General features: G+C 51.1%; 1 protein-coding gene across 1 annotated transcript; it reads left to right on the top strand.

The window, feature by feature from the left end:
• Positions 1–631: 631 nt before the first annotated feature.
• Positions 632–25,691, top strand: MN1 (MN1 proto-oncogene, transcriptional regulator). Its single transcript, XM_058158479.1, has 2 exons — positions 632–4,337; positions 22,999–25,691. The coding sequence occupies exons 1-2, from the start codon at positions 971–973 to the stop codon at positions 23,181–23,183; spliced, it is 3,552 nt and encodes a 1,183-aa protein (XP_058014462.1). The 5' UTR covers positions 632–970; the 3' UTR covers positions 23,184–25,691.
• Positions 25,692–26,298: the final 607 nt, after the last annotated feature.

The raw sequence follows: 26,298 nt of genomic DNA, 5'->3' as shown, positions 1-26,298 counted from the left end.
GACTTCTAGTTCGGCCAGCTCGTCGCCATCAGGAAGGGAAAGAGCGCGCAGGAAAACTAATTACACAAAATCAATATTTAATCACAGCTCAGCATCCTGACCCTGCAGGGTGCGCCCTCCCCCAAAGCTGTCTCTGAGCCCCTTATTTATGGAGCTGAGACCGGGGTGGGGGATCAGGGCTGGAGGGTGGAGGCTGGAGAGGCCGGGCCCGGGACGGGCTGGACTCGACGGCAGGAAGAGAGCGGCTCCTCCCGCAGGCTCCGGGGCAGCTCGGGGACGCTCCGTGCGGTTTCCGCGCCCGCCAGGGCCGGAGGGGAGGCGGACGAGTCGGCGAGGAGCGAAGCTTTTCCACGCTGTGAGACCCGCCGCGCTCGGGGCTCCTTTAAGGAGGTGAGTCGGCCGTCGAGCCCCCGCAGGCGCTGAGCGACCAGGGGCAGCCCGGCGCTCGGCCCTCCCGCTCCCCACTTGCGGCTCCCCGCACCGGCGAGGAAGAGGCGGCGGCGGCGGCGGCAGCGGCTGCGGCGCCACCTTAAGAGGGAGCCCCGCCCCGCCGGGCCGCTCATTGGCGCAGCTCTAATGGCTGGACAGCATTGCTGAAATGCAAAACTTGTTGCTGCTTCCCCGGCGCGCGCAAGAGCGCAGCAGAGCCAGGAGCCCGCCAGCCCCGCCAGCCAGCGAGCCAGGGAAGCGGCGCCCCGGTCGCGCAGCCTATGAAGGGTGGCCAGGCCCGGTGGGGTCCCCCCTGCCGCCACTCCGGCGCCCGACGGCAACTGCTGCGCAAGATGTGAGCCGGCCGTGCGACGGCGGCGGCGGCCGATCTCTTCCCTGCCTGCCTGCCTGCCTGCCTGCCTGCCTGCCTGCCTGCCTGCTGGTGGCGCGGACTCTCTCGGCTGACCGTCCGTCCGTGATGCCTCGTTGAGGATCTGAAGTCATCCGGGACTGGAGCTACAGAGTCGCAGTCACCGGCGGGATGTTCGCGCTGGATCCGTTCGACCCACACGGCGGCGGCGGCTCAGGCAGGAGCGGGGTGCCGGGTGAGCGGGGCGGCGGCGGCTTTGGGCCGGGCGCGGGCTCCCAGTTCAAGCCGTCGCCATTTCACGGCGGAAGTAGCAGCGGCGGCGGAGAACCGGCGTCCGTCAATGCCCTGGCCGAGCCCTCTTCGACCCTACTGGCCATGAACCTGACCTTGTCCGGGGAAGGCTACGGCGGTTTCCACGGCCCCCGCGGCGGCCCTCCGGAGCTGGGCCAGGCCCAGCCGATCCACGGATTCTTCGGCAGCCCGCCGCCTGGCCCGGCCGCCCACCAGCAGAGCCAACCACCGGTCTCGCACTTCGGCGGCGGCTTCGGGACCGAACCCAGCGCTTCCTGCCTGCACGGCGGGCGCCTCCTCGGCTATTCGGGAGGCCAGCAGGCGTTCGCGGCGGACGGCGGCTACGAGCAGCATCTGGCGGACGGCCAGGCGGGCGGGGATGGCTTCGGACAGCAGAGGGCGGGACCCCTCCAGGACTTCCAGCCGCCACCGCCGCCGCCGCATCATCTTCATAATCCCGGCGTGCCGGCCCCATGCCTGCCGCTTGACCAGTCGCCGAACCGCGCTGCTTCCTTCCACGGCCTGCCGGGAGCCGCCTCCTCAGAACCGCACGGCCTGGACTCGCAGAGGCGGCTGCCGAGCCAAGGGGCGGCCGCGGTAGATGCCCTGGAATATAGTTACGCGAACAGCGAGAGCCATTTCGACTTGCCCGTTTTCTCGTCGTCAGAGGCCGAGGGGCAGCTGCCGCAGTACGGATCCGGACGACAGGCGGCTCCGCCGGGAGGCGGCAATTTCCCTGGGCACTCGGCGGCCTTGCCCCGAGTGCCGGGATCCCTGGGGAAGGTTCCCAGCCAACAGTCCCCTCACGGCGTCTTCTTCGATCGCTTCGGCGGCGCTCGCAAAATGTCTCTGGGGCTGGAGCCGGGCCTGAGCGCCGGAAGGCACCACCTGGTTCAGCAACAGCCGCCGCCCTCGGCTCTCCTGGCCAGACAGAATTCCTGCCCGCCGGCGTTGCCGCGGCCACAGCAGTGCCCAGAGGGTAGCGCCGCCAACGCCAATCTGCAAGACGGCGGGGCCCCGATTTCGCAGCACGGCCAGTTCGAGTATCCCATCCATCGGCTGGAGAACCGGGGCCTGCAGCACCACCCCCACCACTCCCAGCAGCAGCAACATCAGCAACATCCCTACGTCCCGGGAGAGCCGCTTTTCAACGTGCCTCACCAGCACCAGCAGCACCAGCACCAGCAGCCGCCCAACCAGCGGTTGCAGCACTTCGACGCGCCTACCTACGTGAACCTCCCCAAGAGGCCCCGTTTCGATTCGTGGAGCGGTGGCGGCGGCGCGGGCATGCACGGGGCGGCCGCCTTGGAGAGCCACCTGTCGCCCTCCGCGGCCTATCCTGGCCTGCCGGGGGACTTCACGCCGCCGGTGCCCGAGCATTTTCCGCCGCCGCCGGGCTCGGATCCCCAAGCGGCTCTGCAGCAGCGCCAGAACGCGGCGCTGATGATCAAGCAGATGGCGGCCACCCGCGGCCAAGCTCAGCGCCTCCGTCCGCCCGGCCTGCAGCAGGTCAGCCACCACCAACACCCACACGGTGCCGGCGGCCACGGCCATCACCAGTCCCCGCACCAACACCCGGGCGAGGCCGCCTTCGAGGCGCAGGAAGGTGCTTGGTTCCCTCCCCCTCATCCTCCCGCGGGCAGCGGAGATTTACTGTTCCGGCCGGGAATGGGCGGGTTGCAGGAGCCGCCGCCGCCGCCGGCCCTGCGGATGTCCTCCGGGGCCGAAGGACACGTCCCCTCGCCAGGCGGCCTGCAAGGTCAGTTTGGCTTGAGCCCGCCGTCGGAGCGGCGGCCGAGCCACCCAGACTTCGCGTCGCAGGCTCAGAGCTTTCCTTTTGGGGGGCCCAGCCGCCAGGCCACCCCGCACAGCGCTTCACCCGGATCCTTTGGGCCGCCGACGGACTTTCAGAGCTCTGCACCCCCTCCGTCGCAGCCCCGGCCCTCCCCGGCCAGCAGCAAACTGGGCGCGCTCTCGCTAGGCTCCTTCCCCAAAGGGGGTGTCGGGGCGCCGCCCGGGAGCGCGGGCCCCAAGGAGAGCAGCGGCCTCTTCGGACAGAGCTGCCTGGCAGCGCTCTCCACCGCCTGCCAGAACATGATCGCCAGCCTGGGTGCGCCCAACCTCAACGTCACCTTCGGCAAGAAGGGCGCCGCTGCGGCGGTAGGCGGTGGGGCCGGCGGGGAGGGCGCCAAGCGGAGCAAGCTGAGCCCCGCAGAGGCTGCCGAGACAAACGGCGCAGGGTCGCAGCCTTCCCTCCCGGCCGCGACGGTTCCTGCCGGCGAAAGCGGCCTCTCCCCCAACTACTCCCCTGGATCTGGCCCCGAGGCCAAAGCGGGAAGCGGACGAGGCAGGGGACGCAGGAAACGAGACAGCGGCCACGTCAGTCCGGCCGCCGGGGCGACCAGCGGGGCGGGCGGCTTCTTTGAGAAGTATGGCCCGACATCGGGCGTAGAGAGCGGCAGCCCCGGACAAGGCGGAGAGCGAAGCGGCGGCACCCCCCATCTTCACGAGCCCCCCAAGGCGTTGAGTTCTCCGCCTTCCACCTGGGCCAAGGGCGGCGGCGGCGGCGACCTCCTCCTCCCGCCTCCTCCAGAACAGGCCGATCTCCTTCCTTCCCTGGACCAGGCGGAATCCTGCTCCCCGCGCGGTGGCGGCGGCGGCGGAGACTTCCCCGGCGAGGCGGAAAACGAGGATGAGGTGTCTTCCAGTTCCGACAACCAGGGCGCCAAAGGGTGTCCCGCCGGGCGCAGCCCGCTTCAGCCGCCCGGCCGCCCAGTCGACCACCCGCTCCTGAATGGACAGAAGGCGTCGGCCCTGGCTCAGCTGGGCCTGCACGGCGGCGGCAGCGGCAGCAGCACGGCGACCTCCAGCCCTGAGAGCTACGGCGCCGGTCCCCCCGGCCCGGTGCAGGAGGAGATTCACCCGCTGGAGATCCTGCAAGCGCAGATCCAGCTGCAGCGGCAGCAGTTCAGCATCTCCGAGGACCAGCCGCTGGGCCTCAAAAGCGCAAAGAAGGGCCCCGAAGGCTCGGGCGGGGGCCAGAACGGCGACAGCGGCGAGCTGAGCAGCTGTTGCGAGGGCGCCGGAGCCAAGGGCGCGGTGAGCACCATCGACCTGGAATCTTTGATGGCCGAGCACTCCGCCACGTGGTACCTGCCTGGAGACAAAGCCCTCCTGGACGGGGAGCCCGACGAGAAGGTCCTGGTGCCTTGGGAGAAAGCGAAGGCGCCCACGGCCGGCAAGGAAGGTAGGGGCGTCCGCCGCCACCGCGCTCTGCTCGGGCCGGAGCCGCCTGGCCAAGCGTTACTCCAGGACCCTGCTTTCCCCCGGGCTCTCCCCTCCGCTTAAGCGGCGCTGCTGCTGGGGCACTTTTGCCTCGGAGCTGTGTCTCCAGTAGGAAGCAGAGCAGCCGCGTGGGAGCCGCAGGTAGCCACACACACACACACACACACACACCGCCTTTATGTAGGGAATCAGGCTGGAGCCCCCACCCGAATCCCGGGTTAGAGGAGGAAAAAGTGGCGAGCGCGTGAACGTTCAGGACAGAACCCCCTGCGCAGGAGCTGCGCTTCCGTAGAAGCGCTGGTCCGAAGGTGTCTGGAGGCCGCGTCCCGCTCCCGGGAGGTGTGGGAGGAGGGGAGAGACCGTCTTGGGAGGCAGAAGGACTTTTTGCCCCCTAATTTCATCTTTCCAGAGTTTCGCTCAACACAATGACTTTTGCGGAGGTTGGGTGGGGGAGGGCTTTGAAGGCGGGTAGGATATTTTAGAGAGCCTTAAAAACATCTAGGTCTTTTTTGTTGGTCCGCCAGTGGACCAACGAATGGAGTCGGCGAGTGGAGTCGGCGCGTGGCTGCAGCCTCTGAGACAGCCTGCATTCCGCTGGTTTGATTTGCTTTGGCCCCTCGACTTCCAACTCTGCCGGATGGGTGAGCCTTGCTGGGTGCAAGGAACTTCCCTGCCCAGGAGGGAGCCCACTCCATCACCAAGGCTTCCTTTGGGCAAGAACATGGGGGACGCCTTCCCCACCAGCTTTCCTTGTCTTTTCTTTCATTGACACCAGATCTGACTGGATCAATAGCTTGTTAGCACACAAATCACTCCCATCTTGCCAGGCTGGCCCAGTCACGCTTTTCCTTTGTGTAAGCAGGAAAGTTTCCCCTTTGGAATCTGAGATTGAAATAGAATAGAATAGAATAGAATAGAATAGAATAGAATAGAATAGAATAGAATAGAATAGAATAGAATAGAATAGAATAGAATTTTTTATTGGCCAAGTGTGATTGGACACACAAGGAATTTGTCTTGGTGCATATGCTCTCTGTGTACATAAAAGAAAAGATACTTTCATCAAGAATGCTAAGGTACAACACTTAATGATAGTCATAGTCATATAATACTTAATGATCTGATGCAGGAGACCCAGGACAGGCGCCCATCGGCTGGTGCCTTTCCTGCTTGCTCTATTGTGCCTGTTCTTCGCACTGGGATGTGAATGCAGGAACTTCCCGGACTAGGAGAAAGGGAAGATTGGAGAGGCAAGAGTTCAAAGTTGCATTTCAGCATCCTGGAGCTTTTCAAATGGGACAAAAGTGATGCAGCCTTAATGCTGGTACTTTGTCCAAGGTCACCAAAAAGGGTGAAGACTGGGAAAGGAAAAAGGAAACCTTTGCATTTTTTTTTGGTTTGAATTATTCTGCTCAACTATATATTATACTATCCTTTTAGGTCACTTTGAAATTGAAACTGGCTTGTTTCTGATTTTGAACAACGTGTGGGATGCAAGCGGTATGATCCGATGCAAGCCTGTCCGTGTAATCATCTTTCCTGTGGAGAATTTTGTGGGGCGATTCCCATGTTGTTGGGGAGATCCCTGGCTCTCTTTTATTTCCTCCATAAGTGACAAGATAACCCAGGGAGAGATCTGTTTCGTGCGGTTCGATGCACACACTGCGCTGTGTGGTAAAGCAGTAATGCTATGTGCGTGACTTTTGGAAATGGTTTTCTTTTGAGGTTGGAAACAAGCCGCTGAGGGGGCTGTTGGGTTTCCCTGTCAGGTTTCCCTTGAGCTGTGTTCCAGCAGCTTGACTCTGAAATCAGGGCTGGCTGAAAGACCTTGTGTTTCCTCAGTGATTGCAGAGAAAGAATTGCAGGTGGGCACCCTCCTCCCCCTTTCGCAGGTAGGCAAGAGTATTATCTGTCCTTTGAGAGGGACAGAGAGTCCCTAGGGCGCTGCTCTGTAGCAACCTACTGCAACCTGCAGCAGCAGCAAATGCCTTTGGTGGCTGTAAGGCAAAACGTGGAAGGCTGTGGTCTAGCTCCTGTTCTCCTTCCTGGGGCTATTCCAGGATGCTGGTTTGGGTTGCCTGTCATAGAACTCATAAATCTGTCAGTGGAAGAAGCTGCCACATGGGATGGTGTGAACATCAATGTTCATGCAAGAACCACTTCAACATGAAATGTTAATCTGGCCACACGGGGACAGGGTTTTCTGTCTCTATTGGCTCTTCCCCGCATTCTGAATCTTTGGTGGTTTGTTTCTTAAGCTGGCCGAGGGGTTGTGAGGAGGAAGTCTTAAAGGGTTGGTTCTGAAATACCTCTGGTTGAAATTTAAAGGCTGGGAAAGGCATGGAAATTGATGCTTTCTGGCATCCAAAATGGACTGGAAACCTGTTAAAGACGATGTGTGTTTGTTGCTGTAGCAGCAACCCTTGACCCTCTGGCCCAGGAGACTCTTTGCTGGCCTGCTATGCACCCTGGCCTGAAGACGGGAAATCACCACATGGGATGCATAAGGCAAAGTACCCAGAACCAAGGGTAGGAAAGTTGCTTAAGGATAGGACAAAGGCTTTTAAGGCAAATGACTTTACCAGGTGAGCAAAGCACCAGTGCCCAGGCTATGTCCTTCACAGACATTTGCAGGAAAATCTCTTCCAATCTTCAGTCATATTTCTGGATACCTCTGAGGCTGAAGTTTGCGTATCAGTTGCCATTGAAGGCTGGGGCTGGCTAGACCAAATGCTGCTTAAGCTGTTTGTTATCCCTTTCTATTCATCCCCACAAAAGCAAACCAGTTCTAACATTTGCAGGGAATCCCATGTGGTGTCCTTTGCACATGGAATGGAGACAGGTGGAACTGCTGAGCCACCATAGCTTTGTGTGCTGACCTACGGCCCTTGTGGAATGTTATGCTGAGCTGATTCATACCCTCCTGTACTGCCGTAAGTCTTTGCAGTTGGTAGTTTACTTTTTATTTTCTTAAATGGTACCTGTACTTTATATTCTCATGCGTTTTTTTAAATTAATCCTGTTGGTTGTGGTCAATGTTTCAGTTTGGAACTGTGTATTTTGGAATAAAAAAATTAGGTATTATTTCATATTTTAAAATTTGCTCATAGAATGAAATATATTTTCCTTTGCTTTAACTTCTGCTGGAATTTCTTACTTTTTTTCCCTGTGCTTTGTATAGTGGTTTCTTAGCCAGAAAGGCAGGAACATGGTGCATACATTCCATAAGTTTATTTATTTATTTCATAAGCGGTAAAAGAAAATAATTGCACAATGCTAACGGAGGGACTCAAGCGTTGCCAAGGCAGCTTTTACGTAAACAAACGAAACATTCCATAAGTTTATTTATTTATTTACCTAAGCGGTAAAAGAAAATAATTGCACAATGCTAACGGAGGGACTCAAGCGTTGCTGAGGCGGCTTTTACGTAAACAAACGAAACCTGTCCGTCAACCATCCTGGAACACAGTCTTGCTTTTCTTGAACATCTTTAGATAGTTGTGCCTGAAGACTCTCCATGTTACAGATACAAGTAGTGAGCGACGCAGCCTCATTGCTGAGGAATTTGCAGTTGTACACATGACAAACAGTTTCACAAACAGAGTGTTGTCTTGTCAACTCCACCTGGATGACTGAGAATCTTCATCGACAGTTCTTGCTGCAGTTTCCTCGTGTTGTGGGGTTCATTGAGTATCTCTCCGATGGTGGGTAGCCTCCCTCACCCCTGGGCCCAGGTCTAGGCAGAAGCACAGCATGGGTCATTTGCCCTGCATTTGTTGGGTTGGGAATAGGGAACTATTCTTTCCTACTCTAACCAGAGACGGAAAAAAACTGTGTGTCATCTCTATTTGGACATTGAGGGTGTTTTGCTCTAGGTCTACGCAGCCTGAATTTGGGTTTAAGATAGGAAAACCCGAGTCTCGGAAGGTTTGTTTGAACAGCAGAGCGGAAGGAAACAGGATTGCTTTTCATGTTTTTAAAATTAAGCATTAATTTGGGCATAAGAATTGGAAAGGAATGTCGAAAATCCCCCTGAGCAGCAAAGTGCTAGTCAACATCTTATCACCTAGACTATGGTTTGGGGTTAAAAAAACGAAAGGGCATCCTGCCCTGTCTTGTTAATGGCAGTTCCCTGAGAAGCAGCCTTGGGGAATATCCCACAGAGACATGGCAGAAAGAACAGGCTGCCCCCCCCCCTCTCTCCCAATGGCATCCAGGCTCATTTTTGCTGAAATATACCCGTCATTCTCCAGCAGATTTATATACTTCTAAGATTACGTAGTGGAGATATTCCTGATTGCTTTAAATCTTAAATTAGCAGACTTTGCTAGTTGGAGGGACTATCTATTAATTTTGGCGAGCTGAACTTTATCCTTTATAGGGAATAAGTGAGATGATTGTACTGCATAAAAAGAAAAGAGGGGAAATCCATCTGTTAATCTTTGGCTCTTCTGATAAAAGAGTTGTTGCCATTTTCATTGTGTGGAGCTGAGCCTCCTACAAGAGGTGAAGGATACAGACAGTAGAATCACTAGCCAGGTTTCTCTTTGAATGGCAAAGCATTGCCGGGTTCATTAATGCTCAGCATTTGAAGAGGGAAAAATACACTTCTTTCAAAAATGACAAAATGGTTTCTTTGTGAGATGCACTTAATTTTAATTTGGTAAAGGATGTGCGTCAAATATCTGAAAGAGGAGTCTCTGTCCACAAACTTTCTGGATATAAACACCCAGGACAATTTCTTAGATTTGGTTTTATAATGAAGTATTACTTATTTGAAGACTTTACCATATAATGTATAGATTAATAATAGAATTCAGTATTAGTCTGACTAATCGGTGCTAAAATATTAGAATACTACCTACCAAATGCAGATATTTTTCTTACATTTTCAGAAGTGAAAAAATGATGTGAATTGAAAAAAATGCTATTATTATATCGAGTTGAAATAGTGTTGCTAATATCAAGACAGCTTAATATTTTTATTGTTTACTGAAGACAACATTATACGCAGGTTATTTGTTGGGAAGTCCCAGCATGTCTCTTACATGCATAAATGCAGAGAGAATTGGTGTGTCTTAAAATAATAATTTTTGACCAAGAATTTCTGTGACCTAAGCATTCTTCCTTGGAATTTGCTTGCAAGGACTTAGGTTCTGCTCATTCAGTTGAGGCTACACTAGGACCAATATTTAGTAATCGCTATGAATTAATAGTTCATTTACTGTTTTGTGGTTGTTTTGTACAAATGATTTTGTTATGGCTTAAGATATGTTTAATTTTACATCTCTGGAGTCCTTTTATCTAGAAATCTTTCTAAAGCGTAATAGCCCCATTTGTTTCATTCTGTTGCTTTTTTGTTTTTTTAAAAAGATATTAAGTACAGAAAACAATGATAATGCTGGAGCTCCATCAGAAGAAAGGCACAGAACGACCCAAAATACAATAGGTTCCTTGAGCCCTGGGATGTCCCTCAGCTGAATTTTTGCACCATCAAGTCTAAACATAGCATCAGAATTTGGATTCATGAAATGTTTCCTTTGTTCTTGGTAGGGCCTGGAAATAACTGTTCACCCCTAACAATTTCATGATGGAATCTTTCCCGCCACCCAATAATTGAATGCAAAGCATTCCTAACACCTGAACAGGGGGGTGTTGGAAGCCTCAGCCCTCAATGCTGGCCTAAACCCTTCTCTTGCAGTCCCTTCCCAATCCCTTTTATGTCCTGCCAAAGAAAAAATGCACTGACACCAAGGCAAAAGCCGAGACTGCTGAAAGGAAGAGCGAGTAGGATTTGTTTTCGCCTTTGTTTTTCATGGGAATGGACATGGAATGATCCTTCAGGCCCCACTGAACATCTCTGGCAAAGCAGATTTAATAGCTGAAGATAGTTTGACTCGATTCATGACTTGGAAGTTCTGAGAAAAGTAGTTTTTAGCCTTCATTTTGGAATTCTGTATTTCATCAGGGCAAATCTTGCTGACAGTTGATGCGTCTCTTTTTCTTCCATAGTCTGTGCTCCCTGGTAAGAATATAATGAAAAGGTCTGGCCAGGCAGTGTTGAATGTAGCCATGTCTCAGAATCGCAGACAGAGCAGAGGGACGCCTTCAGGCGGGTGGGTGGGGGGGAACCTTCATCTCCTTGCTGCTCTACTGCTAGACAAGAAGCTGGAGGTTTGTATCAGACCATGGTTTGCAGTGAATGATCTCTAAATCTGACAATGGCAGATTTAACTTTTGTGATGGAGCTTTCTGCTTTTCCTAGTGGACAAATTGTCTTCTCTTTTCTTGACCAGGATGGAATTGGAAATTGTGCTGATTTTCTCTCTTTTCCCGCCCCTCAAAAATCTGCGTTGCCCCTGATCTGAACCCACATAGGAAGCAAAGAGACACATCAGCTATTTGTTTTGAGCCACAAATGATGGCTTGTTCAATGCTTTCTGAATAGTTGCAAAGTGGAGTTTGAGCTCCCAATTGGTCTTCTTCGGTAAGGAGAAAATCCATTTTTTTTGGACCCTGTTCTCTGGCTTCTTTAGCCTAATCCTCCACGACTTCCTGGTGCTGAACACCCGATATGAAGAGTAAGGTGGGTCACTGGCAGAGAATTGTCCCATTGGTTGCTCCTTAGTGGGGTTTTTTTTTTTTTTTTGTTTACATTTATACCCCGCCCTTCTCCGAAGACTCAGGGCGGCTTACAATGTATAAGGCAATAGTCTCATTCTATTTGTATATTTTTTACAAAGTCAACTTATTGCCCCCCCAACAATCTGGGTCCTCATTTTACCTACCTTATAAAGGGTGGAAGGCTGAGTCAACCTTGGGCCGGGCTCGAACCTGCAGTAATTGCAGGCTTTGTGTTCTAATAACAGGCTTCTCTATTGCCTGAGCTATCCCGGCCCCGTTGCTGTGTGCTTTGAAACAGGGGAGAAATGTGGCTCTTCTCATCCAACCAAATATGCATTTCAAAGACAGCCTGGCCTAAACCTTTTGCAAGCACACCCAAAAATGTGACTTGGTGGATGACTCGCATGATTTTACAAGCTCCCTGTACGGCTCTTGGGGTGACTTTTCAAGGCTCAGAAACGAGACCGTTCAATATTCTGCACCAAGACCCTTCTGGTGACTACCATTTGGGGCACTTGTCCACCGGTTTTCCATGCTTGAATTTCATAGTAGCCTGAAATTCTGAGGCTCATAAAATCCAGGGGATGTCATGGATGCTTCTGAGCTGAGAAGGTCAAAGTCAAAAGATGGACACCTGGGACCGGGGTGAAATCCAGCAGGCTCTGACAGGTTCTGGAGAACCGGGAGCGGAAATTTTGAATAGTTCGGAGAACAGGCAAATGTCACCTCTGGCTGGCCCCGGAGTGGGGAGGGAATGGAGATTTTGCAATATCCATATCCAATATCTCCTGCCACAGCCACCAAACCACACCCACAGAACCAGTAGTGAAAAAATTTGGATTTCACCACTGCCTGGGACTGCAATTCATGTTCAGGTGTGTTTAGTGCTTGTGTCAGTTTCCTGGAGCTGCAACTCTTGAATCCCATTATTTGGGATCTGTTTCAGGAAGCATCGTGATTATATGTGAAGGACTGCAGTATTTCTTGCGAGGCTTTGGAAACGCCCTTAAAGCCAAACCCCACATAGCAGTTTGGGTTGAAGGTGGTATTTGTTACCCTTTGTTTTGTAAGCCTACTTCATTTGCTCACACAGCGGTTTGATGAATAATTTCTGGAAGCAAAGCAAAAAAAAAAAGTTTTGGTTTACGAGTTGTCAGAGTTCCACGAGGCTGCACAATGCAGGGAGACCCAACCTTCTTCACCCTGTTGTCTCTGTCTTCCTGGAGTTCCTGGCCAGAGTGGGGAGGTGGGGCAGAATGGGAGAAGAAGGTGTTTGTCAGTTGACACAAGGATGGCAGCTCTTCCACTCACCAATTCCAGAGTGGATTTTTCTGTGAGGCAGGACTCAGGAAGACTACCTTTCTCCGTTCTTCCCTTGCCTGCTCCTGGAGCCACACTCTGCCACGTTGGTCTCGGGCCGGAGAGACCAACTGCTGTTTTAGAAAATGCTGTGCTCCCAGTTATTCTGGTGTTCTATTGCTGAACAAGGTTTTATTTTTGTGGTGTGTGCATTTTTATATTTCTCTACGGTTTATTTTCCGGAGAGGTAGAATGTACATCAGTTAAGATGTGATTCCCATTGTTTAAGAAGTTTCCTTCCCACCCATGCTTTCACTAGTCCTTTCATTCAGTCCAACAATTTGGGCTGAGGCATTATGATTCCCAAACAGGATCCAGTCAGCAGATGGAATTACCGCTTTGAATCAGAGGGGCAGAAGCTGCCTGGGCAAGGGACCAAAAAGTGCCTCCACTCAGTCATTTCATTCATTTCATTTATTTGATTTTTATACCGCCCTTCTCCCAAAGGACTCAGGGCGGTGTACAGGCAGATAAAAACAGAAAAGACAATAATCTATAAAATGCAAAATTAAAAAACTTATTATACTTTGCCTAAAATTTTAAAATATATAGAAATTAAAACCCCGTTTAAAATTAATAATAAAACTATACAATCCATAAAATTTAAGCCAGCCCCGCGCGAATAAAAAGATGCGTCTTCAGTTCGCGGCGAAAGGTCCGAAGGTCAGGTATTTGGCGTAAACCCGGGGGAAGTTCGTTCCAGAGTGTGGGAGCCCCCACAGAGAAGGACCTTCCCCTGGGGGCCGCCAGCCGACATTGCTTGGCGGACGGCACCCTGAGAAGTCCCTCTCTGTGAGAGCGTACGGGTCGGTGGGAGGCATATGGTAACAGTAGGCGGTCCCGTAAGTACCCAGGCCCTAAGCCTGGGTACGCCCGTAAGTCAGATTTGGCGTGGGGTATGGTTGGATCTGGTTCTGCTGTCCTTCAGCCTCTCCTCAGGGACAATGAAGCCTCCCCCTCTTGGCTCTCCAGCCATCCCAGCCAAGGGCTGTTGCGCTTTCCCCCTCTCTGCTCCACCTTGGGATAGGATGGGATGGGATGGGATGGGATGGGATGGAATGGAATGGAATGGAATAGAATAGAATAGAATAGAATAGAATAGAATAGGAATAAAACAATAATAAGAATAGAATAGAATAGAATAGAATAGAATAGAATAGAATAGAATAGAATAGAATAGAATAGAATTTTTTATTGGCCAAGTGTAATTGGACACACAAGGAATTTGACTTTGGTGCATACGCTCTCAGTGTACATAAAAGAAAAGATACTTTCATCAAGGTACAACACTTACAACACTTAATGATAGTCATAGGGTATAAATTTAACATTTAATGATACAACACTTAATAATAGTTACAGGGTACAAATAAGCAATCAGGAACCAATCAATATCAATATAAATCGTAAGGATACAAGCAGCACAGTTACAGTCATCCAGTCATAAGAGGGAGGATATGGGTGGTGGGAACGATGAGAAAATTAATAGTAGTGCAGACTTAGTAAATAGTTTGACAGTGTTGAGGGAATTATTTTTTTAGCAGAGTGATGGCAGTTCAGGAAAAAACTGTTCTTTTGTCTAGTTGTTCTGGTGTGCAGTGCTCTGTAGCGTCGTTTTGAGGGTAGGAGTTGAAACAGTTTATGTCCAGGATGTGAGATGTCTGTAAGTATTTTCACAGCCCTCTTTTTAACTCGTGCAGTGTACAGATCCTCCATGGAAGGCAGGTTGGTAGCCATTGTTTTTGCTATCAAAGGTATAATTGCTGCAACACACAGAGTCCCAAAAGGTTGCGGAGGGACATTATTTGTTTATTCAAAGTAGCCTCGTGCTTGCATATGCTGGCAGCGCCAAAAGAAACAGTTGTTCATTATGAGTTTGGACCTTCCATTGAAGAGGTATTTGTAAGCTTCCCAGAGTGACAAAATGGGAGGGGGGGCACATTACCTTTTAAAATAAATACGTATACGAATCTACCAAAGTAAAGTGAAAGCAGCAGAAGCCCAGAAGAAATAGCAGTGCGAAACAAACACGGCAGATGCGGGTCAACGCAGACAAATGTGAAGTGAGGCAGAGCTGGCACTGAGGGTAGTTGGCAAAAGGGCAGTTCTGGAAACCTCCTCACCTTGCTTGCTGCTCACCCCAGATGCCTGGGGAGGGGGCTTTCCACAAGCGACCTTCTTCCTAGAGCAGCCTCAGATTGCAGGGCCATAAGAGGGAGGGGAGGAAGGCAGGAGGCCGGGCTGGAGCATTGAGCTGGAGGCTTTGCAACCTTGGTGCCACTTGATGCACAAGAAGCCTAAATCTCCCAATGCAGGGGCATGAAGATTCATCTGGCTTGATGAATGCATTTGACAATTGTACTACTGGCACCTCTCCTGGGTGGGTTTGGGAAGGATGTGGGGCTTGCGATCAGTTCAATGGGGACTCCTCTGCTTTCTCCACTGGCCCCCTCCGCCCAGGATCTTCTCTGCTTTGAATGGTTCTTCCTGTGGGGGAGGAGGCATCTTGGACCATTTGCCAGTGATGTAAGTGCCACTGGTGGCCATTTCAGAGGCAGGCAACGCCACATGCATGCCTGGCCTTAGATTAGGAGTGTAAAGATACGGGGTCCTTCAAAAAAAGGCTCCCTCACTGAGCTAATAACGCCCTTTGGAATGTGTGAATTCAGACTTCCTAAATAGGCAATCTATGTGTTTTGTTTCTGCACAGAAAAACACTTCATCTAAAGTTGTTACAGAATCTTTTCTCTTTTCGTATTTTTCCTCTAGGCTGAGTTGAGATATGCTGAAGATTTTATAAAAACGAACAGCCACTTCATTTGACAGAGGGAATCTGTTTAATATCACCTTTTTACAACCCACATTTTGACATTCCCATTAAACATGTATAAATGGCTCAAGATATTTAGGATATTAAATTGACTGGGCATTTTGTATTGTCCATATATATGTTAGACATATTGCAACGTATGAGCGCATGGCTTCCCCACGGAGGTAAGAAGGATCTGCTGGGCTGAACTGTGTCCAGCGTAACTCCAGCGTGAGATGCTGGAGGCTGTAGCAGTTGAGAGCGCTGGATAGGTTCCTTCTTCCATCTGGATTTTTGCTCTCCCAGTTCTGCATTTTTCCCTCCTTTCCTTCATCCATGAAAATCTTGCAAACTTTTAGACTCCCATTTTTACTGGCTAAGAGAGGTTAGGGAGAACTGGTTATCCTACCCAGCTCTTCCTTAACTTAGTAAGTGCTAAGTTGTTACCCGGGTATACATACATCTGTTTGAATTGTAGGTGGTTGCACTTAGTTTGTTGTGCTTTTAATTATTTGTTTATTGGATTGGCTATTATGTTGTAAATTAATTGTATTGTTAATTTTATTTTATAAATTAAATTTATAATTCCCACCCACCCCCCTTGAAGAGTCTTGGTACAGATGCATCCTCATCATCTTAAAATTGGGAATTTGGGATTGATGTAGTTTAATTTTTATAAAGTGGTCAGGAGTTGGCAGCTGAACAGAGAATAGAATAGAATAGATTTTTTTTTTATTGGCCAAGTGTGATTGGACACACAAGGAATTTGTCTTGGTGCATATGCTCTCAGCATACAGAATAGAATGGAATGGAATGGAATGGAATGGAATAGAATAGAATAGAATAGAATAGAATAGAATAGAATAGAATAGAATAGAATAGAATAGAATAGAATAGAATAGAATTTTTTATTAGCCAAGTGTGATTGGACACAGAAGGAATCTGTGCATATGCTCTCAGTGTACATAAAAGAAAAGATACTTTCATTAAGGTACAACACTTATATCACTTAATGATAGTCATAGGGTACAAATCTGAAGAGGATGAAGCTTCCTCAGGTGATGGGCAGCAAGGCCTGAACAGGCACTTTTTCAGGGCTGACTGGGGCAGTTTCCCAATGGTGCCGAGTCATCAGCTAACCTAGAGGGAGGAGAAAGCTAGCAAAGGACACAGCTCCCATCGACGGGGGCAGTGAGACTAACTGAAGGGGTTTTGTATCCCAAGCCAGCCTTCTGCGTGGTCTACTATGTATAGGTCACTGTTATTAATTCACACCTCAACGTTTAAAACACTGTTGAAATGTTGTTTTCCGATGGGTAGGCAGAGGCCTCTAGGCCTGGACCTTGGACAGGCAGAAGAGGGCAGCGCCCCGGCAACTGGAGAAACTCTTCTCCATAAAAAGACCCCGCCTGGCAGGAGTTCTCCGCAGCTGTAACTGCTTTGCGCAGAGGCTCAGCAGGGCCAGGAAGAAGAAGAGGGCTGCCCAGACAGGAATGCAGAAGCTGGGTTGTCACAATCCTTGGGGGGAAGCAAAGGAGAGGCTCTAAAGTGGAAACTGTCTTGTTTGGTCCCTGACGCCTTGGCAACTGGGCTGTTTTCTGGAACTGGCAATGCTGGTTTCGAAATCAAATGCCCCAAATGATGACCTGCCCCCTCAGCCGCTAATGACATTTCTGTAAACCACACACACACACACACACACACACACACACACACACACACACACCAGTGCTTTGTGCACACGGAAGGGTTATAAAGAAGTCAAGAGGGAGGTTTCACCATCCGCAGCCTATTTAATCTGTGAATAATTGCTTTAATTATTCCTGATCAATATCTCCATTCCATAGCTAAATTTATTTCCTGAATGGCAGACACCTTAAAACCGGCCACATTGGGCTCTCCTGCTTGCTGAACAGAGTTTAGGTGAAAACCAAGAAGAAATACAAACAGGACAGAGATAGGACCCACTGCTGTGTCTACCCCCCACCCCAGTCCTTCTCTTTTCTCTGCCCTTCCCCTTTTTCCAGGCAGCTTTGGGCTTTTCTTGTTCCTGCCCCCAGGTGAGGCTCATGCCCGCCTTCCCCCTTTCCTTCTTGGGCAGGGCTGGTCCAGTAAGGAGGCCACAGGCTTTCTGGGGAAAAGTGAGGGGTAGCAGGTGGTGGTGGGAGCAACACTGCCCTTCTTTTTCCGGTAAGCCAGTGAGTCCACTTCCCGAGAGAAGCTGTGGTGTTTTTGGCAGGTGCTCACTTCTCAGCCCAGGTAGTCAATCTTATGAGGTGACCGGCCTGTTTGGAAAATGCTCCTCAGTGCAGGGATCTTTGGAGGGAGGTGCTCGGACTCCTCTTGCGCCTTTGTGCTTGCCATGGCGATGGTAGAGCTGGCATGGCTTCGGCAGGGCACGTTGGATTCAAAATGGGGTAAGTTTTGAAAAGGTGCAGGTGCCAAGCGGCAGCAAGTGACGGGTCTCAGGCCCTTGCTGAGCATCCAGCCTGAACGGCCTTCTTGCCCTTCCTTGGTGGAGGGCATCACGGGAAGAGGGGCCCTTGCCCAAAGACAGGGCTCCTCTCAGGTGGACTGATGCCAGTTCGGGCAAACCGGTAGTTCTGACGATCGGCTGGCTCTGCCCACCCACTCCTGTCCTATCCTGTCCTACATTTCCTTCTTTCTGGCTCAGCTGATTCACGCAGCACAGCTGATTTTCGCATCTCCGCTGTTCTACTTACCGGGGCTGCCTTAGAAGGTAAGCAGCTGAGCGTCAAATGGCTGTATTTTGAACGCTGCACTCAAGCGAAGCATGCACTCGCAAAGCCGGTTGTTAAACCGATGGCAGCCCACCACTGGCTCCTCTGCCAGGTGGGCAGAGCAGCGGGTCAGCGTGGGTGTGCCTGCTGTTTCTTGGAAGCATTGCTAAAGCCAGGCAGAAAGCATGAAAAAGTCAAGCGTCCATCGTAGTGGCAGTTGTAGGGAGTGGTTGGAGCATCTTTACCTTTTCCAATTTGGCTGCAAGAAGTGCTGTGACTACAGCTCCATGGCCGCTTGAGGTGCTGCAGGGACAGGCTCCCTGCCCAATGGCTGGCAAGCATACCCACTGCTTTGAAAAACTGAACGTCCCCAGCAAAGCACGTTTGCCTGTGTCCTTGTTTCTCTCCTCCTGGGCTGCTCCCTGGGGGTTGCAGGCCACTTGCAAACCTTCCAGACCCCTCCCCAATTCAAATAGGATCCCAGATTTTGGGATGCTTTTCCCCTTTGCAGGGTTATGGCTGACTTGATCAGGGCTTGCTTTTCTTTCATGGTGCTACCGCTGCTTGGTGCGACAGCTGAGAGAGTGCCTGGCTGTGCTGACAGCAATCTGTTGGGTCCGATTCAGAACCGCCAGGTCCGGATTTGGACCCAATATGTTCCTGGGGATGGATTCCTTGTGGCAGCCCACTTGGTCTGTGTTCTCAGCTGTTTTGGCTGGGACAGTGGAGGGATACAAATGGTCAGAGCTGTCTTTTAAAGCCCACCCTGACTTGAGGGGCCCATGTATTTAGGACCCTTTGCCCTTCCTCTCCTCTGCTTTCTCTGAGCTGCACCAGCTCTGGCCAAAAAGGGACTTTGCTGCTGCCCATTTTAGGGCTCTGAGTAGCTGGTTCTGCCCAGGGTCGCTGTCTCCTGTAGCTGAAGGAAGAGACAGGATCTGCTTTCAGAGGAAGGGGTCCTTCTGCAGGCCTCCATGGCCACAGTCATGCTGCCCGTCCTCCTTCCCGGCCCAGAGTCCTGGGAAAGAGAGGGAGCCTCCGTCAAAAGCAAGGGCAGCAGACCACTGGAACCCCTCATCCACATCATGGCGGTAGCTGTGGTCTCTTTGATTTGAGATCAGCCAGAGGTTTATTCATTACTACCCATGTTTCCCCGAAAATAAGACTGGATCTTATATTGTCGTATTTTTTGGAGTGTAAGATGCACCAGAGTATAAGACGCACCTTAATTTTTGGGGAGGAAAATAAGAAAAAAGCTGATTGGCAGGTGGATCGGCCTCCCGGAATAACCCCAATCAGCTGTTCTCAGAGGTGAATTTTAACAACAGGTTCCTTGGTTGTGAGCTCTGTGCCTTGCTTTTTTTTTTTTGCTTTTTTTTCTGCCTCTGAAACTTCTGAAATTCTGTTTCAGAAAAAACTTTTCTGCGTCTGAAAGCCTCTAAAACAGAGCTTCAGGAAAAAAAGCCTCTGTTTGGGGGCTTCTTTTCTGAAGTTCTGTTTGGGGGCTTCTTTTCTGAAGCTTTGTTTCTGATGCTTTTTTCAGCCTCTAAAACTTCCCTTTGAGAAGTTGGGTGGGGTTACATTCGGAGTATAAGACACTCCCAGATTTTCACCCTCTTTTTTTGGGGAAAAAAGGTGCATCTTATACTCAGAAAAACATGGTAATTTTTGCTCCAAAAGACGCATTAGGGCTTATTTTTGGATTAGGTCTTATTTTGGGGGGAAATGTGGTACCAAAGTCGTCCGTCTGGCTGAGGATCTTAACTGGGGCTTATTTTTGGGGTAGGACTTAAGTGACAAGCCTCCTGAAAAATCATGCTAGGTCTTATTTTCTGATTGGGTCTTATTTTTGGGGAAATAGGGTATTTGAAGCCCCTCCTTGGATTGTATGTGTTTAAAATAGAGTCAAAGTGGAATTCATTGGGACTTGTCTGCAAGCCGCAATCCTTTTTAATTTCTGGTGTGGAACAGGAGCATAGATGGGTGATCTGAATGAACAGAGAACTGCTGATCAGATTAATCCTGGAGCTTCTTCCCTGTCTGGAGGCCAAATGAGCCAGTTTGTATCAGAGGTTTGGCTGAGCAAGTGAGTCTTACCCTTCTAGGCCTCCGTTTACTTATGATCTCTGTCAGAAACCATGCACCAGTTTGGATTAACCTTCCTTCAACCTGTGTTGGTTTTAAATCAAATCCCTTGGGGGGAAAAAAAAGCCAACACTGCCCTCTTTGCTTTCTTCTTATGCTGCCAGTCATCTAGTCAACTTCACAAGCCAGTTTATGGAATAAAGGGATCTAGTCAGTTTCACAATGCCTTGGCTTAATTTTCCTTGCTTGTTTCAGCAGCTTGAGTCAGTCTGTCTGGGTTAGGGCTCCAGCGTGAACTTGGCCCAGCACTTCCATTCCGCCTATTCTTGTCTCACCAAGATGTTTTAAGGGGGCTGCCTGGGCTCTTCGAATGGAGAAGCCAGCTGTCAGTGGCCTTCCCAATCCAGATTCAGGAAACCAGATGCTCTCTTTTCCTTCTCTGGGGAGGTCAGCAAGGCTGTGACCCTGGCTCACCCCTTCTTTCACCTAGGCATGCCAGGGATCTCCACATTTTTGGGGTGAGCAGTGTGGTTTTGCTGCCCTGGGTGCAAATGCAACCAGAAATTAATTCTTAGCGGTGCGACCGCAACCAGCTTTGCACTTTGGAGCAGGCTGCCTTATTGGCTCCTATCTCTTTTCCTTCACCAAAGCCGAAGACCAGGAGCCATTTGCCTGCTCTCATGCACTCGGAGCAACACAAACATTCAAGTGACAAGGGGCCGAAACAAGCTCTCTTTAGAATCTCGGGCACCTCAATTAATCATCTTGTCAGGAGAGAAGAGCTGGCCAAGATCACAGGCGGTTTTCCTGCCTGTTGCTAACCCAGGAGCGCCTAGACTGCTTTGGGATAAATGGCTACTTGCTGAACCCAGATAGATGCTGACGGGGTGGGGAGGAGGTGGTGCTGGCCACACGCCTCTCCTGCCCCTGCCACCTTTGTGCTGAGGGGTGCTTAATCTTCAGCAGCTGAATGGGGAGAGTGCGTTGCCCGAGTCCTTCCTTTGGCTTTCTGAAGGGGCAGAAGTGGGGTAGCAGGACGGCTCCTGCCTGTGGTTCCCTGGCTTGCATCCAGCAGTTCCCTGGCAAGAAAGGGACCCTGCTACTAATTCAGCTCTCATGGGCAGAAGATGGGGAGGAGGGTGCATGTGCAGGCTGGGATCATGTCCGTTTCCAGGAGCCAAGCTAACCTCGGCTGGGCACAAACCCCTGGCAAAGCAGTGTCGAGTGGAAACGGTACTTTGCCTGTGGACTGAGAGCACCGCTGAGACGAGGGTCCAGGATCAAGCCCCCCGAGCTGGAGGGGCAGCTTGCAAGGGAGGCGTGCAAAGGCTGAGCAAAGAGGTTGACCTTTGGATGAGTGATGTGTGCCAGGCATGTGCCTGCTTTGTCTGCCCTTGGGCGTGCTCACATGGGCCCCTGCCGCTCTCCTTCCCAAATGCTGTGGGGCAAGGTGCTTGCTTTGCCGATCAGAAAGCCAGAGTGTGTTGCCTGGCATTGGCATTCTGTCCTCGGTGGCAGGCCTTTTGCAGGAGTGCCCGGGCAGGTGTCCAGATGGATATGTCAATCTGTCACCAGAGAGAGTAGCTGAAAAGGATCTTGCCTCACAGGTGTGTTTCGAACAAAGAGGTGAGGCATGTGAGGGGTAGTCTCAGAACAGCGTGGTCCAACACCCGTAGGGACAGGTGTCCAGGGAGGAGGCGCCTTCAGCCTTGTGGAGTCTTTGTGGTTGGTTGGATGCTGAGGGCCATTAGCCTTGGACCAGGCAGTCAGGCACCTTGGGAGAGGTGTGGGATGAGCATCTAGGTCAGTGGCTTGTGAAATGGAGTGGACTTAGGTTGGCTGCCAGGCACCAGGTTTTAGACAGATGGGCAGCTCCCCAGGGTCGGTGTGCCATGTTTTGCCCTTTCAGCAGCCTGGCACAGGAAGAAGCCTTGAGGGGAAGTTGAGGGCATGCTGTTCTCAGCTCTGCAGTTTGCCTTGGCACTCCTTCTCCAAGCTTGTGAGTTCACTCTGCTCCCCAGCCGATCCTCTGGTCTCTCCAAGTTCCTTCTGCCTTGTGGGATTTGCCCCATTGCCACTGGCACCATTTTTTCCTCCTCCAGCTGAAGGATCCGCACAAGAGCTAGCCGGTTCCTTCTCCGGAGAGAGAAGGCGAACCAGGGCAGGGAGCTGGGTGTTTCCCAGGAGAGCCAGGAAAGGCTGGGGATTGAGTGCCTTTGGGCACCAGGAAGGCTGACCTGAAGCTTTACTCTCATCTGGTCAGACCTGGGCAGGCGCAAAGAAAGAAGAGGAAACAATGTGGGTGAGAGGAATTGGCATACCTTGTATAATCTCAGCCCCGTTTCCTCACACAGACTTCGGCTGCTCTGATGGGTGGTCTTATTTGTCTGTTTGTGGACAATGGATACCAGAGGTGGGTTTCAGCAGGTTCTGACCAGTTCTGGAGAACCGGTAGCGGAAATTCTGAGTAGTTCGGAGAACCGGTAGTAAAAATTCTGACTGGCCCCATCCCCATCTATTCTCTGCCTCCTGAGTCCCAGCTGATCAGGAGGAAATAGGGATTTTACAATATCCTTCTCCTGGAGTGGAGTGGGAATGGAGAGTTTACAGTATCCTTCCTTCCCCCGGAGTGGGGTGGGAATAAAGATTCTACAGAACTTGGGGGAAACCTCTGCCGAGCCTGGCAGGTGTTCTGTCTGCCAGCAGTTCAGGCTCAGGGCAAACAGAGTGTTTCTTTCTGGTGGGACCTCCTTGTGGAGAGCTCTTAAAGAGCAAAGGAATTCTGGCATCCTGCTTTGGGAACTGCGAGCTAAGCCTAAGTATCCCTCTTCCCAGAACCTGGCCTGGGCCCTGGCCCTGACCTGGTCTCCTCTTGCCTCTGGGGCCCCTTCCTGATGCTCTGCCTCTGCCTGCCCTTCCCAGGCTGGAGCTGCCACAGGGGAAGTCCAGGCTTTATGCCAATCTTTCTCCCTTGGCCTAACCTCTTTTTCTCCCCCGTTTTGCAGCCCACGACCTCCCCTCAAGCAAGGCCTTGGCTCCAGCACAGACGGGCAGCCACTTGCAGTGTCTCTCAGTCCACTGCACGGACGACATGGGTGATGCCAAGGGCCGGACTGCGGTGCCAACGTGGAGATCCCTGCACTCAGACATCTCCAACAGATTTGGGACTTTTGTGGCTGCCCTGACTTGAAGAAGGAAACGGAGGAGGAGGAGGAGAGGAAGAGGAAAAGTTGGTGGTTTTCTTCTGTTCTTTTTATGTTTAACCAGCCGCTGCTACTAGTTGGACAGTTTTTTCTTGGTTGGTATCTGTTTAGCAGCATACAGACTGGCAAGGGTTAATTTAAAACAAACTCAACCTTTTTTAAAAAAGAAAGAAAGAAGGAAAGAAAAGAACAGCTGCCATTTCTCCTGCCAGAGGAGGAGGAGGAGGAGGAGCACCGAATGAACGAATGAAAGAGTCAGCGATGAGCCCAAGCAGGGCCTTCTCCACCAGGGCTAGGAAGCAGGATTTCCCCCTCCCCTACCCCCCTTCCCTTAAGATTGAGACGGTAATCTGGAGAGCAGCACCGAAGTCCAAACTTCGGGATTGGGGAATTACTTCTCCAAAAGCCATCCAAGGGAACCCCCCCACCCCGCTCTGCCTTTCCTGCCCACCACAGCCAAACCATCAAACGCTGAGCCAACGATTGAGACAGTCCTTTGTCTCATTGGAGAGCGAGAAGGTGGGTGGGTGAGGAGTGGGGGATGCAAGATGATCTCTTGCCTCCCCGCCCCACCTCATTCTGCTGCTGCCTGATTTCTGCTTTCTGGCACAAAGCTTCACATCGCCTGTTTTCCTTGAGTGTGTGTATGTGTGCAAGCGCTCGCTCAGTGGCAGCTCTGCTCTCAGGGTCTGCTGGGCTCCACTTGACAGCTGAGTGCCTTTCCTGGAGAGCAGGGAAGGGGGGGGGCACCGCCTTGCTCTATCCGGGTCCTCCTGCCCTGCCAACAGCCTCCCATTGTCTTCCTCTGTTTCCTGCCCCTCTGTGGAGTGGGGTCTGGAGAGCGGAAGGGGGTCCAGGGCAGCAGGGTAAGGCTTCCTCCTGCTCCTGGCTGGCAGCTGCTCTTACTGCAAGCTTCAAAATGGCAGAGCCCTGGGAGAAGTTCAAGAGAGGTGCCAGCCTCGCCAGAGAAAACGAAAGAGCCAGGCAATCACCTATGCCCCCCAGGGTGCTATTTCCAGCCTCAGGTTGGCATTTCCAGCAGCAGAGAGGCTTCTCTGAGGCAGCCCCCCCAACCCGAGCCTCAGATGGCTCCTGCCCAGTGCTCAGTCTTGGTCTGGGTGTGTGTGGAGAAAAGGAGCCCTCTACAGAGCAGGCCCAGCTCCCATGGAGGGTTTTCTCCTGCCCTTCCCATCTGGGGACCCTCATCCTGCCAGAGGTCTGCAAGGAGAAGTGAGTCAGGTGCCGGGGGAGGGGGTTTCTTTATTCTGTTATTTTCTGAAAGTAAGCTTTTATAAGAAGAAAAACGATGAACTGAAGTGTTAAAATAAGAATAACAATCATAAAAGAACATTCTAAATAAAGAGCGACCATGTTAAAATGCAAACTTTAAAAACCACCGTAAACTCTTAAACTTCATTCAGGCAAAGAGAAAAATATATTTCAGCTGATGTTTAAAAATGATTGGAAAATAGCTTTAACAGCAAAACAATAAAATAAAAATAGAGTTGTCAGAAATTATCAGAAAACTGCCTACTCAAAGCATTTATCGGAGTAACATCCTGCACGGTGGAGAACTGTTCAGGCAGAGGGGTCAGTGATACCTGCTGGAAACCTGCTGAAAACACACACACACACAAACAAACACACACACACACACACACACACACACACACACACACACACACACACACACACACGAGAAGATACAAATGGGTCTTTTGTTGCTTGAGGGCAGAGCTGGGTGCCTTCCTCTGCTAATCTGGGCCATAGCCACTATCAAAGCAGGCGTGGGGCACCCGAGGGCAAGGGCAACCCCTTTGCAAGAACCAATATTGCAGCTAAACCAGGCCAAACTTTTCTGAGGGCTCTGCAAACAGCCTCTCCTCTTCTTTGGAAAGGCTGGGTGGGGGGCTCCTCAGCCAAAGGTCCAGAACTGCTCTGCACAATTACAGCAGCCTTTCTAATGGGGAAAAGCAATCTAAAATAAGCCAGCTATTTTAACTAAGATTTTAGGATAAAATTAAGTTTAGGGGGGATTTGCCAATATTTTTTTTTCCTTGGTTTCATTCCTGCCAGAATTCCCCAGCCATCGCAGCTTTAAAAACAAATCCTGAAAGTAAAGGATGTCCTTATTTTCATTGTCCTGGAAAAGAACCCTTTCCCCTCCCCTTCCCTCCCCTCCCAAATCCCTCCTGCTCAGTCCCAAGAAGAAGCAAAGTTATTGCACATGTAAGATATTAACATGGAGGGCAACTTGTAATCTCCCCCTTCCCTCCCTCTTCCCCTCGCCCATCCCCTTTTCTGGGAATTTAGTTTAAATTGGTTTCTCAAGGCTTGGTTGGAAGACTGTGACAAAAAGCTCATAAAAAAGTGAGTGTTATTTTCTTTCTTTTTTAAATATGTAAAGTGCAGTCTTCTCTATTCATGCATATTGTATATATCTGTATATGTTTTACTGAGCAACTAAATAACAATAAATATGATGTTAATGGTGATTCTAGTACCACTTAGGTTGGGTTCTTGTTCATTTTCCCTACGAAGTGTGTTTTGTGGTGTTTTGGAAGAGTTTTTGCTGGGAGAAATGGGGGGGGCACTTAATGAGGGGGGGGTCCTGTTTCTCCCAGGGATTAGGTGGGGTTAAATCAAGCCGGCTCTTTGGGGCTTGGCTCCATCAGGCGATTTTTGCCTCCCTGGCCACTCTGAACTGCAGCATTCATCATTCTGGCTGAGAATTATGGTGCCCAGGTACACCAACTAGGAAGCCTTGTCCCAAGACCATCATCGGTGGCTGCTTGAGGGGGTCCCGAGCACCTATCCGAGGGGCCCAATAAGGCAGGGCTGCAAAGAGAGGGGGTCACCCAGGACGGTCACCTATTCCCCCCCCCCTTGGCTCTGAGTGAAGCCTTGAAACCAGATTTCTCATCCCCTCCCCGGGCTCTTCCCGCTACTCAATTCCTCCCTGGGTTTGCGCTGAAGCCCCCCCCCCATCTTGTCTCTCTCCCATCTCCGCCCCCCCAGCAATCACACCCACAAGCTGCTTTTGGCAGAAGAGTCTTCTCTTCCTAGAGACCACACTATGGTGAAAGAGGGGGTTGCGGGAGG

The sequence above is a fragment of the Ahaetulla prasina genome, chromosome 15 (genome assembly GCF_028640845.1).
Source record: "Ahaetulla prasina isolate Xishuangbanna chromosome 15, ASM2864084v1, whole genome shotgun sequence".
Lineage (NCBI taxonomy): Eukaryota > Metazoa > Chordata > Lepidosauria > Squamata > Colubridae > Ahaetulla > Ahaetulla prasina.
The sequence above is the reverse complement of the archived record's forward strand: the minus strand, read 5'-3'. Positions and strand labels throughout refer to the sequence as shown.